At 49.9% G+C, this 13,023-nt stretch overlaps 1 protein-coding gene across 1 annotated transcript in view; it reads right to left on the bottom strand.

Annotated features, from left to right (window-relative positions):
- Positions 1 to 13,023, bottom strand: part of MAD1L1 (MAD1 mitotic arrest deficient-like 1 (yeast)) — a 760,935-nt gene that overhangs the window by 340,932 nt on the left and 406,980 nt on the right. Inside the window, exon 15 of the mRNA XM_015422082.1 lies at positions 8,609 to 8,687. Coding sequence (XP_015277568.1) covers positions 8,609 to 8,687 — 79 coding nt within the window. The remainder of the gene's footprint in view (positions 1 to 8,608; positions 8,688 to 13,023) is intronic.

Here is a 13,023-nt window from a genome sequence, read left to right as displayed (position 1 = left end):
TTTCCCCTTAATGCAATATTAGAAGAACAGCATTATCAGGGCAACGTGGCAGTGACTCATGCTGTGTATCTGCGTGGGCATGAAATTACACCGTGAAGTAGAACACGGGGGACAACTTTCAAGCCAGACGGATACACCTGGGCAGAGACAGCTCAGGATATTTTATCGCCGGAGGCAGAATGTTTGCTTGGTTCCCCCGTGATGCTAAACAGGATGTGACAATTTGCCATTTTCTAATGACGATGCCCAGCAGCCCGGATAGCCCAGGTTGGATTGAGCTCGCCAGATCTCAGAAGCTAAGCAGCGTTGGCCACAGTCGGTACTTGGATGGGAGACCGCCGAGGAAGTCCAGGGTTGCTATGCAGAGGCAGGCAATGGCAAACCACCTGTGCGCATCTCTTGTCTCCAACACTCTATGGATGAGGTTGTCATAGGTCAGTGGCGACCAATGTTCCCTCTAAACTGTGGGGTCTTGGGAGTAAAAATTCTACTTTGTGAGCTACTGGCATTAAAGTCATGAGTGAGCAATTTGGCTGCTGTATACATTCGTTTGCTCTGGAGCCATCCTTCCCAAACTGAGACAAAAATGTGTGAGCCGGAGGCTCACCAACTCAGCTTAGAGGGAGCACTGCTGGAGACAGAGACAGGCAGAGAGATAGTTAATCTTCTGAGCCAGCGTGCATCCGATTCCACCCGAGAGCATTTGCAAGTGGGCATTTGCAAGGGGGCAGAGTATTTTGGCCCAGGCTAACCCTATGTACCCAGATCTCAGAAGTTAAGCAGGGTCGTCCCCTGGCTAGTATTTGGATAGGAACCCCCCCCCCCCCAAGGAAGACCACTGTTTGGGATTGTGGTTTTTACAATAGAAATGGCCACAATAGGAAAAAAGTAAAAGTTGGATGTACACGGATCCTCACGAATTCTCACACTAATTCAGCTTAGAGGGAATACTGGTTGCGACTCGACCACACGTTATTCCTTAATGAGACCCTCCCTCTCAAATCTGCCACCAAAGAAATACTCCGCCTAATGACTGGCACGTGTCCGTTCCGGGCCGCCAGCACTCAAGACACACCCTGCTCCAGCCATGCAAGTGTGGGCACATCCGCTTTCCAGGGGTTAGAAGGAATTTGCTTCTGCACGTAGTTTTGCCATGGTGACGCCCCCCCTCCCTTTGGTTCGGGGTCTTTTCAGAACGGCAAGCAGCCGCAGCGCTTCCCAGCCCCGATGTCACAGCTGAGATCATTAAATAGATATTTCTTGCACAGAAACGCTCCCGGGTACCCGGCTATGAGCCGGCCCCGCTGGCATCTTCGGGGGAACGGAGCCATCATTGCATTTGTATGCACACGGCGGGCTCGGAAATTAGGTTGTTCTGGAGCAGACGCAAGATGCCGTCCCCCTCAAGGCAAAGGCCAACGCTTCCTTGTTTTCTGGTATCTGTGCAGTACCAGCACACCATCGATCCTGAAATAATGTTCAATAATAGCAATCAGGCCAGAGTATTTTCTTATCCTGCCTAAAACTCCCTTGCTGGACAACATGAGACATTTCTCAGGTGTACTGGCACATTTCTTCGATTAAAAAAAAAGACTCCCGAGAACGAGGAAGAGGCCTCAAAATTCCATACTTTAGTGACAAAGATTCGAACAATACTCCAGATTTTAGGGGTTTTTGGGTGGGTGGGTGTGTAGGTGGGGGGAAATAGCTGTTAAAGGGGTGGGGAGAGCTGATAGTTCAATACTTAATGCTGACAGAGGTATTTGGTGAGCTTACAAGGCAATCTGAAAAAGTTTGTTCTGAATTGCAGTGAATTGACCGACCAGAGAAACGGGGCAGGGAACGAACCCCCCGGTGCCAGCTCTGCTCCTCCATTGGCTCTGGCAACATTATTACGTCACTGAGCCTCTAGCGCATGGGTCGCCAACATGGTGCCCGTGGGCACCAAGGAGCCCATCAATACCTTCCCTGGTGCCCTTAAAGTATTTTTAGAAAGTGGGTAGGACCCGGTGGGGCTTCTGACTGGCCAGTGAGGATCAGGCCGGCTGTGCGGATTTTTAAAAACATGGCTTCTGCAAAAGCTGCTATAGCAGGCCAAACATCTTTACTGCATGACTAAAGGCAAGCTGTATGTATACAAGAAAGTATTGTTAAATGATACGTTCATTTAAAAAGGCATCCCTGTTAAGCAGAGCTTCAGCCTGAAAACTTTGAAGAGTTACTATAAGAGACGTGCACAACTTCACTCCCTGGGATTTTGTGGTTGGCTCCGCCTCCTGCAGTGACCATTTTGTGCCTGGCTCCACCTCTAGCAGCAGCCATTTTGTAGTTTCACCCACAACCAATGCTCCCTCTAAGCTATGGAGTCTTGTGAACAAAAATCCTACTTTGTGAGCTACTGGCATTAAAGTTGTGAGCAGGCGATTTGGCCGCTGCATAAATTAAGTTTGCTCTGGAGCCAAACTTCCCGAGCGAAGACAAAGATCTGTGAGCTGGAGGCTAAAAAACTATGAGCTGGCTTACCCTAACTCAGCTTAGAGGGAACACTGTCCACCACCTTGTGTCAGAATTCTAGAGGTGCCCACAGGCTCAAAAAGGCTGCAAACCCCCTGGGATAGGGTTTGCATACCCTAACTAAGATGGCCCCTGCGTTCAACAATTACTTTCTACAAAGTCACAGGAGGTCACCTTTGCGGGTCACTTCTGAGCCTAGGTTTTCTGGGCCTAGGTTTTCTGGACCAACAGTCTGTTGCTGATCGGGGAAATTAGGTTACAAACTGTACGACTGGCGTGTGATCTTTCAAAGGGCAATTCTGGCTCCTTCCGAAGCGGCCCATTTCGGTTATGACCGCGTTTGTGGTTTCCAGACAACAAAGTGGTAATCTAGTTAAGGGACCTGAGGTCAGGACTTTCATGGGTCATGTGTACGGCTTTTTCCTTGGCATCTGCCAGTCTCTTGTCTAACTGGAGAATTATGAGAACCACTTATCCCCTTTGGCAATTCCTTGGTCCCTGTTGTCAACACAACCTGAGACAGGGAAGCTTGAGACAGGGAGCGGCTGTGGCTCGGAGGAAGAGCACCTGCTTGGCATGCAGGAGGCCCCAGGTTCAACTCCCGGCATCTCCAGTTAAAAGGATCAGGTAGGAGGTGATGGGAAAGAGAGGACTTGGGAGAGCTGCTGCCAGCCTGAGCGGACAATACGGACCTTGATGGACCTATCGTCTTGATTCTGTATAAAGCCGTTTCATGTGGACTAATAAAACAACCACACACTTTTCTGTGGAAGGATGTAAATGGACAGGTCAAATGAAAACATGAAGCTGGCTTTTACTGAATTTGACCCTCTTGCTCCATCAAAGGCAGTACTGCCCACTCAGACTGGCAGTGGCTCTCCAGGGTCGCAGGCAGAGGTCGTTCACATGACCTCCTACCTGATGCTTTAAAAAATGTGATTATTTTGTGTGTGTGTGTGTGTGTGTATGCCCGGAAGTTAATGGTTGACTTCTGGCAACCCCTAGTAGGGCTTGGACGTTTCAGAGTGGTGGCTTACTACTGCCTGCCTCTGCGTCCTGGCCCTGGTATTCCTTGGGGATCTCCCTTCTAAGTACTTGCCAGAGTCGGCCCTGCTTTGCTTCCGAGATCTGACTAAATCGGGCTTGCCTGGGCTATCCAGGTAAGGCCTACCCAGGGGTCATTTCCTGCAGGAGCGCACAGGAGCAGAGCTCTGGCAGTAAAGAGCCCAGGGGGCAAGCACATGCAACAAGCCCCGCCCCCTGCTCCCAGCAGCCCCGGGCCACAAGGAGCAAGAAGCAGCCAGGTAAGTTGCAGAGCCTCCCCCCCCAACAAATAGCAATCCAAAACAGTCCAGTGGCACCTTTAAGACCAATTTTTATTCAGGTACAAGCTCTCCCTTCTCTGTGAAGGCAGATCTATGCACACACACCCCATGGCTAGCAATCCAAAAGAGTCCAGTGGAGCCTGAGTGGTGGGTGTTGCCTTCTGACACACTTCTGGTGATGTCAGGGTGTGTGGCATATGCTAATGAGTTATGCTAATGAGTTATGCTAATGAGCTCCGGCACCTCTTTTTCTACGAAACGACCCCTGTGACCTACCTGACGCTTTTAACTGGAGATGCCGGGGACTGAACCTCAGACCTTCAGCAGTGCAAGCAGCTGTGGCAGCTACCAGCATGGACGGCTTCAAGAGGGAATTAGATAAGCATACGGAGCAGAGGTCCATCAGTGTCTATTAGCCACAAGGTATACTCAGGAACTCTCAGTCTAGGGCAAGGGATGCTCTGTATTCTTGGTGCTTCAGGGGGAGGGCAACAGTGTGATGGGGCTTCTAGTGTCCTGGCCCCACTGCTGGACCTCCTGGTGGCACCAGGTATTTTTGGCCACTGTGTGACACAGAGTGTTGGACTGGATGGGTCATTGGCCTGATCCAACATTGGCGTCTCTTATATTCTTATGTTGGTGGTCTCCCTTCCAAGTACTTGCCAGAGTCGGCCCTGCTTAGCTTCTGAGATCTGACGAGATCGGGCTTCCCTGGGCTATGCTGATGCTTTTAACTGGAGATGCCGGGGATTGAACCTCAGACCTTCTGCAACGCACGCAGATGCTCTACCACTGAGCCACTGCCCCTACCCAGGATTAATTAGCAAAATGTTTGGGGAAGTCTTGTGGGAGGCAGACTTCCAAAAGCTTGAAGGATGGAGGCAGACAGCTCAGCTGATTCCGGCTACAAATAGATCCGGTCTTTCTGACTTCCCGAAATGAAAAGGGAGAATCCTTTGGTCTTGACTACACTGTCCCAGAGTTGTGAACAGACAGCTATCTGCAGAGGAGAACACTGCGTGAGATATGGAGCAAATGAGCTTGTAACCATCAAGGCGGGGGAACCAAAGCGGCCGTAAGCATTCTTCGGAGACCGGGGCATCCAAACTCCAATCCCAATGCTGTCATCTTTTCCCGAAGACAGTAACCCAATTAAAGGAGGGCCGGGTGACAGGCTTCACGCGAAACATGGCTCCGCGGAGGCACTGAGTTGATCTCAGATCCCCGATTTATCAAAGTTGTCACTCCCCCCCTCTCGGCACTATTCAAGAATCGGCATTAAAGGGGGAATTTGATTCACCTCTAATAGGTATCAAGATTAAACAACCAATGGCTTGTTTAAAATCTGGGTAATTTAAAGACTAGCGTGAAAGATACACACACACACACACACACACACAGAGGTAACCATTTACAGCAAGGGGTTTTCTTTTTTTAAGCAGAGCGGGAAGAAGAGAGAGGAAGGGAAATTAACAGGGTCATGATTTGGCGCATCAGAGAGAAGGAAGACAGACACGGCTTTTCCGCAGGACAGGGTTTGATTTAATGCACGGGCTGCTCAGTCTCTTCTCATAGGTTGCCTTCAAAGAGCAGGTATGCTACACAGCTCGCTCCAGAAAAAGGTGTTACGGGACAAGACGAACTTGCTGTGTCACTCCACTGTACTCCCTCCCTCCCTCCCTCCCTCTGTTCGAGAAGCCCAATAGCAACCGGAACACAAGGACGATGTTCTTGCAGCCAACCCTTCAGAGAGCTACCGTAGCACAAACTAAAACTCACTTCCAACTAAGGTCGTCGGCCTCCAGAAATCTCCTGGAGTTGCCAGTGATCTCTGGCTGACAGAGAGCTGTACCCCTGGAGAAAACGGCTGCTTTGGAGGGAGGCCTCTAGTGGCAGAGGTCCCTCCCCTCCCCGAAACCCCCCCCCCATCTCAAGCCCCCCCCTCAAATTTGGAGATGGCAACTGTACATCTAGTTCTGCCTGGGACAAAGATACCCATATCCAGATGTTTTGTCGATTTTGAGGGGGTGTTTCTGCATTTTTGTGCGTGTGCGTGCATGTGCCTGGAAGTCATGGCAGCCCCTGATGACTCCTACTGGGGCATGGAGGACGTTCAGAAGAAAAGAGGAGAAGAAGAAGAGATTGGATTTACACCCCACCCTTCACTCGGAGTCTCAGAGCAGCTTACAATCTCCTTTCCCTTCCCCTCCCCACAACAGACACCCTGTGAGGTAGGCGGGGCTGAGAGAGCTCTGACAGAAACGGCTCTTTTTCAAGACCAGCTCTGACAGAACTATGGCTTGCCCATGGTCATCCAGCAGGTGCAAGTGGAGGAGTGGGGGAATCAAACCCAGTTCTCCCAGATCAGAGTCTGCGCACTGAACCACTGCACCAAACTGGCTTGATAGCCTGCCTCTGCATCCCGACGCTGGTTTTCTTCGGAGGGCTCCCATCCAAATATTTGTCAGGGTTGACCCAGTTTAGCTTCTGAAATCTGACGAGATCGGGCTTGCTGGGCTACCAGATGTTTTGTCGATTCTGAGAGGTGGGAAAGAGGGAGACCCATTGAGGGGATCCTCTATATAGCTGCCAAACTCATGTGCTGCCAAGCCCAGCTTCTGGATTGTTCGAAAACATGCCTGGAGTGCTAAATAGAAACACCCGTTCTCGTTCTTCAACAACAGTCCCATGCACCTTATGAGAAAGACTAAATTGTGTTCTGCTTCTAAAGGAATCTTCGGAAAGCGTCCCTGGTAGGTCTCACTCTGATTATAGGAAAGCAAAGAGGATGCCGAATTTTCGTACGAGACGGGGTAGCACGTGAGTTACAGAACAGCTACGAGCAGAGAGGATCCGGTCAGCTGGACCTTGGAGGCCCGGGATCACAGTCCAGATCAGCCACCGGCTCACTAAGGGTAGCCTCTGGTGAGTCACTTTTCTTCTCCGACTCAGTTCCCCACCTGAAAAATGGGAATAATCATGACCTTCGTCACAGGCCTACTGAGAACACGAATGAACTAGGATTCGTAATTTCACACATTTTTAAAAAAATAAACAGTATAGCTTTTATTACAGGGAAATCCTCACAAACCCAGAAATTCAAAATAAGCCCAGGCCCCCTGGTCTTTGTAAGCAAACTGTTCAGCATATGCAGTCCCCCCCCACCCCCATCTTGCAAGTCATTGTACCAGGACGCGAGCTCGACAAACTTTATTTCACCCATGGCAATTGTGAACGGGGGGGGGGGGGGGGGGGGAGTCCACTGAATCAAATAATTTGTCCACTTTGACTGCTTCTAAAATACAATACAGATATATTTAAACAAATTAGTCGTAAAGGCATGCAAAATCAGAAATGCACCACAAAAGCCAGTGTGATGCAGTAGTTAAGGGTGCCGGCCTAGTATGTGGGAGACCCGGGTTCATAGCCTTGTTTGTGCTACAAAACCTTGCTGGATGAACTTGGGCCAGTTGCACTCTCAAACTAACCAACCTCACAGGATTGTTGTGAGGATAAAACAGAGGAGAGGTGAATGACGTGATGTAGGCCACCGTGGGTCCCCACTGGGCAGAAAGGATGGGTGCAAATGAAGTAAATAAACAAATGTTTTTGCATGCAATTAAAACATTAAGCCAATCTGGGGTCCCCACTTATTCCAACAAGCCTGATTCCTAGAGGAAGTTATGCTATTGTTATGGTATTCGTAAACAGGACTGGTATTAAGAGGATTGCTGTATCCCAGAGCGTCACAATGTTCCCTCTAAGCTGAGTTAGTGTGGGCAAGCTCAGTTTTTTAGCCTCTGGCTCACACATTTTTCTCTCATCTCAGGAAGGAGGGCCCCAGAGCAAACTAACTTATGCAGCAGCCAAATTGCTCACTCACAACTTTAACGCCAGTAGCTCACAAAGCAGAATTTTTGCTCACAAGACTCCACAGCTTAGAGGGAGCCTTGGTCACAATGGCCAAAGAATCTCTTGCACCAACAGCACCCCCTTGTTATTTTGCACAGATTGCTAATTGTACAGAGGGAGCGTGAAGACTTTCTCCTCACAAGATCCCACCGGAAACTATACTGAACAGGGTGACCGAACTTAAGGTTCTTACTTGAGATTAAGGTCGAAGGCTGCCGAATCCTTCTGGTTTACCAAGAATAAACTCTGAGATGAAGCATCTACGCCCCACCCCCTACCACAACTGGACTGCACTTCTTACGAGAGACATTCTTTGCCCTTTATGGACAAGCATGTGGGGGGGGGGTAGATGTCCAAAATGTGGCATTTCCCCTTCAGGGAACTTTCAAAGTGGCGGACAGAAGAGAAAGTATTCCAGAAGGGAAACACCGCATTTGAAAACACACATGCCCTTTGCAAACCTTGTATGTTGCTCATACGAAAGCAGAGAACGAAATAACCTTTCAAGAAGAATCCCACAGATCGACCATCACACACACACACACACACAAACATATATTTTAATCCATTATCCCAAAGCTTTACTTTCTTTTTATACATTCTTTGTTACAATATCTTGGCACTAGAGTCCCAAAGATCTTCGTGTTCCTGAAAATTCGTCCAAGTGTGACTTTGTGAAGCCAGGCGCAGAATGATAGAGGGTTTCAAGCTTGTTGTGGGGTGTGCCATAAAACCAGAGGCGGGGAGGTGGGGAAGAAAAGAATATCCAAAGAGTGGACTCCACCCTCCAGTCCATAAACATGTTTATCCAGCCGGACCCACCTTTTCCACCCTTCTGGTATTTGACCACAACTCACCTGTTCCAGCTTCATCTCCAGGGATTTCTTCTCCTCTTCCAACTGGCTCCGTTCGGTCTCCAGCTCCTCAATCTTTAACCTAGGGGACAAAACGGACACAGTAAAAACCTTTCATATCCTTCCCCGTTGCTACAATCTGACTCAGCTAAGTGACCCTAGAGTTAACCGTGAGCAGTGGCAGCTGTGTGAGGATGGGAAGAGACATTCTGTCAAGGGCCAATGCCACGACTTTTCCTTTCCGCCCCATGATGCTTATAAGGGCCACTGTTAGATTGGATTTATACCCCACCCTTCACTACCTGAAGGAGTCTCAGAGTGGCTCACCATCTCCTTTCCCTTCCCCTCCCCACAACAAACACCCTGGGAGGCGGGTGAGGCTGAGAGAGCCCTTTCAAGAACTGCAGTTGAGAGAACAGCTCTGAGAAAAACCTGTGACTGACCCAAGCTCATACCAGCAGCTGCGTGTGGAGGAGTGGGGAATCAAACCTGGTTCTCCCAGATTAGAGTCCGTGCTCTTAACCACTACACCAAACTGGCTTCTCCCCCCTTCAGGAGCCAGACGGGACAGAAATACTGTGCCACTAGCACCTTTCCCGGGCAAGCCTAATATCAGATCTCAGAAGCTAGGCAGGATCAACCCTGGTTAGTACTTGGGGTGGGAGAACGCCAAAGAAGTCCAGGGTTGCTACGCAGAGGAAGCCAATGGCAAACCACCTGTGTTCGTCTCTTGCCCTGAACTGGATGGCTCATCAGGTCTCAGAAGCTATGCAAAGTCGGCCCTGGTTACTTCTGGGATGGTAGATCAGTAAGGAAGTCCAGGGTTGCTACGCAGAGGCAGGCGATGGCCAACCACCTCTGGTCATCTCTTGCCCTCCCCTGGATGGGCCAGAACAGCCTGGTCTCATCAGACCACAGAAGTTAAGCAGGGTTGGTCCTGATTACTATTTAGACAGAAGACCACCAAAAAATCCAGAGATGGTACGCAGAGCTTGGCAATTACAAGCCACCTCTGTTCCTCTCCTCTTGAAAAACTGACAGGGTTTCCGTCAGTCGGCTGTGACTTGGTGGCCCTTCCCCCCACCAGATTTTGCTTTCTGTCAAGAAGCATTTATTTCAGAAGAACGTTGTGTACATTAAAAGAAAGGGTCCGCTCTACTCACAGGCCCTGAAATTTAAAGCCAGTTGGTCTGCTGCAACAGACCCCCTTCGATTACAGCTATTGCTAGAGGACCGGCCAAAAAGTTAATCTTCCACTTGCAACTTTTTTTGAGTGCCTGTATTTTTTAGATTTAAAGCCCCAACCTTGATGGCCTAGGCTTGCCCGGTCCCATCATATCCCAGGTGCTAAGCAGGGTCGGCCCTGGCTAGTAATTGGATGGGAGACCACCAAGCAAGTCCAAGGTTGCTACGCAGAGGCAGGGAATGGCAAAACACTTTCCTTCGTCTCTTGCTCTGACCCGGATGGTCTCGGTTAGCCCGATCTTGTCCAACCTTGGAAGCTAAGCAGGGTCAGCCTTGGTCAGTACCACCAAGCAAATCCAGGGTTGCTACGCAGAGGCAGGGAATGGCAAAACACCTCTCTTCGTCTCTTTCTCTGATCTGGATGCTCTAGGCTAGCCTGATCTTGTCCAACCTTGGAAGCTAAGCAGGGTCAGCCTTCGTCAGTACCACCAAGCAAGTCCAGGGTTGCTACGCAGAGGCAGGGAATGGCAAAACACCTCTCTTCGTCTCTTGCTCTGACCCGGATGGTCTCGGTTAGCCCGATCTTGTCCAACCTTGGAAGCTAAGCAGGGTCAGCCTTCGTCAGTACCACCAAGCAAGTCCAGGGTTGCTACGCAGAGGCAGGGAATGGCAAAACACCTCTCTTCGTCTCTTGCTCTGACCCGGATGGTCTCGGTTAGCCCGATCTTGTCCAACCTTGGAAGCTAAGCAGGGTCAGCCTTCGTCAGTACCACCAAGCAAGTCCAGGGTTGCTACGCAGAGGCAGGGAATGGCAAAACACCTCTCTTCGTCTCTTGCTCTGACCCGGATGGTCTCGGTTAGCCCGATCTTGTCCAACCTTGGAAGCTAAGCAGGGTCAGCCTTCGTCAGTACCACCAAGCAAGTCCAGGGTTGCTACGCAGAGGCAGGGAATGGCAAAACACCTCTCTTCGTCTCTTGCTCTGACCCGGATGGTCTCGGTTAGCCCGATCTTGTCCAACCTTGGAAGCTAAGCAGGGTCAGCCTTCGTCAGTACCACCAAGCAAGTCCAGGGTTGCTACGCAGAGGCAGGGAATGGCAAAACACCTCTCTTCGTCTCTTGCTCTGACCCGGATGGTCTCGGTTAGCCCGATCTTGTCCAACCTTGGAAGCTAAGCAGGGTTGGTCCTGGTTAGTACTTGGATGGGAGACCCCCAAGAAAGACCCAGGTCGCTGCACAGAGGCACGCAATGGCAAACCACCTCTGAACGTCTCTTGACTTTAAACGCTGTAAATTGGCTGCAATTTGACGGCACTTTCCACCACCAAGATATAAAACCCCGCTCGGTGGCTTTTGTCTCAGAAACCTGTCTCTTTTTCAAAACCAGATCGAAAATGGCATTTCAGGGTGTTTATATTCAATTCTCATCAAAGTCACTCAGTAAGCCTCTCAGATGCCGAACAAGGTTTCTTGCCTCTAGCATTACGGAGGAAGAAAAGTCAACCAGCTTGACGGCTAGATGGCTTGGATGTATTTTACCACACTGCTATTTGCAGCCAGGTACATTGTCTTCAGTTCACAAAATAACCACTTTTACTCTTCTGATTAAAGGGGCAACCCTGCAGGGCTTTATGGCATGGATCGAGGGTCCCCGACCTATTTGAGGCTGTGAGCACCTCTGGAATTCTGACACAAGGAGGTGGGTTCGACTGCAAAATGGCTGCTGCAGGAGGCGGACCCAAACACAACATGGCTGCCACAGGCGGCTGAGCCACACATCCAGGGAAAGCCCGAATGCAGGTGAGAAGAGGGGTGATTTTTAAACGAATACAGTGGGAAAGAGGAGTGAGAGAGAATAAATCCGATACTATGGTGGTAGCCACTGCTCAAACAATGTTATTTTAATCTACACAGCCCATTAGATCCCCAATGGCCATTTAGAACCTCTCCTGGACCAATGCCCCAATGGGCACCCCATTGAAGAGAGAAGAAGAGAGAGAAGAGACTAGATTTATACCCTGCCCTTCACTTGGAGTCTCAGAGCGGCTTACAGTCTCCTTTCCCTTCCCCTCCCCACAACAGACACTCTGTGAGGTATGTGGGGCTGAGAGAGCTCTTTCAAGAACTGTTCTTGAGAGAACAGCTCTGAAATAACTTGTGACTGACCCAAGGTCACACCAGCAGCTGCATGTGGAGGAGTGGGGAATCAAACCCGGTGCTTCTAGAGTCCACACTCTTAACTACTACACCAAACTGGCTCTCTATTGGGGACCATGGATTATGTTGATGTTCTTTGACATCTAGGGATTGACACACAATGCTTAAATTTCTAAAACCATGACGTATCCTAGCTTCTCTGGCATAGGGACCGCCCTCCCCCATACACAGTGACAGAGAGGGCTGTGGTTACTCAGTGGCCAATGAACCAAAATTCCACACATGTTCGAAGTGTTTTGGCCACTGCAGGTCCACAGGCGGCCCAAGCACTGCGGAGCCTTGGATCACAGACGGCGCCAGAATTCATTAGCAAGTGATATTTTAACAGAGACTGCTGAAAATATGAAGCGGGGTTTCATTCGCGAAGATGGCTTCGAATCCCTTGAAGAGGTCGTCCCCCCCCCCCTTGCGACAGATGTAATTGAAATTAAAATTACGCAGGGAAAAAAAGCATGCTCCGAAGGCATGAAAATGCAGTATTTTTGAAAGCTCTCCCCAAAGCCCTCTGAGAGCATTTTTTGCCAGGAGGTGAAATCACAGCCAGGTTGTCTCTGCTCCAAGCAGTGTGTCGTTCCCCCCTCCCCTCCACAGAAGCCTGATCTCCTGAGAGAGGTGCACACACAGGGTGGGAAACATTCGGCAGACGAAAAAACCAACATCCAAAGGTTCTGACGGAGGAATGGGTCGGTCGGCAGCAAGGGACCCTTGTCCGACACGGAGGCCTCGTAGGAAAAAGGAGACCACCTCACCACAGATTTGTCCTGTGTTCATCTCACTGACCTGGAGGGCTTCTAGGCTGGAGTTTGGGCCTCAGTCCCTTGTGTGGGGGGGAAATCAAAACGTTTCTGAGCACCCCTTCTTTCCAGCACCTTCTTTATGTCAGACAACGCAGGTGCAAAAGAGCTCCTTGGGGAATTCTGAATCGCATAACCACCTACTCCGAAGAAGAAGAAGAAGAAGAAGAAGAAGAAGAAGAAGAAGAAGAAGAAGAAGAAGAAGAAGAAGAAGAAGAAGAAGA

Source organism: Gekko japonicus, unplaced genomic scaffold (assembly GCF_001447785.1).
Source record: "Gekko japonicus isolate JY-2015 unplaced genomic scaffold, Gekko_japonicus_V1.1 scaffold196, whole genome shotgun sequence".
Lineage (NCBI taxonomy): Eukaryota > Metazoa > Chordata > Lepidosauria > Squamata > Gekkonidae > Gekko > Gekko japonicus.
Note: the sequence above shows the minus strand (reverse complement) of the source record. Positions and strands in the feature narration are given on the sequence as shown.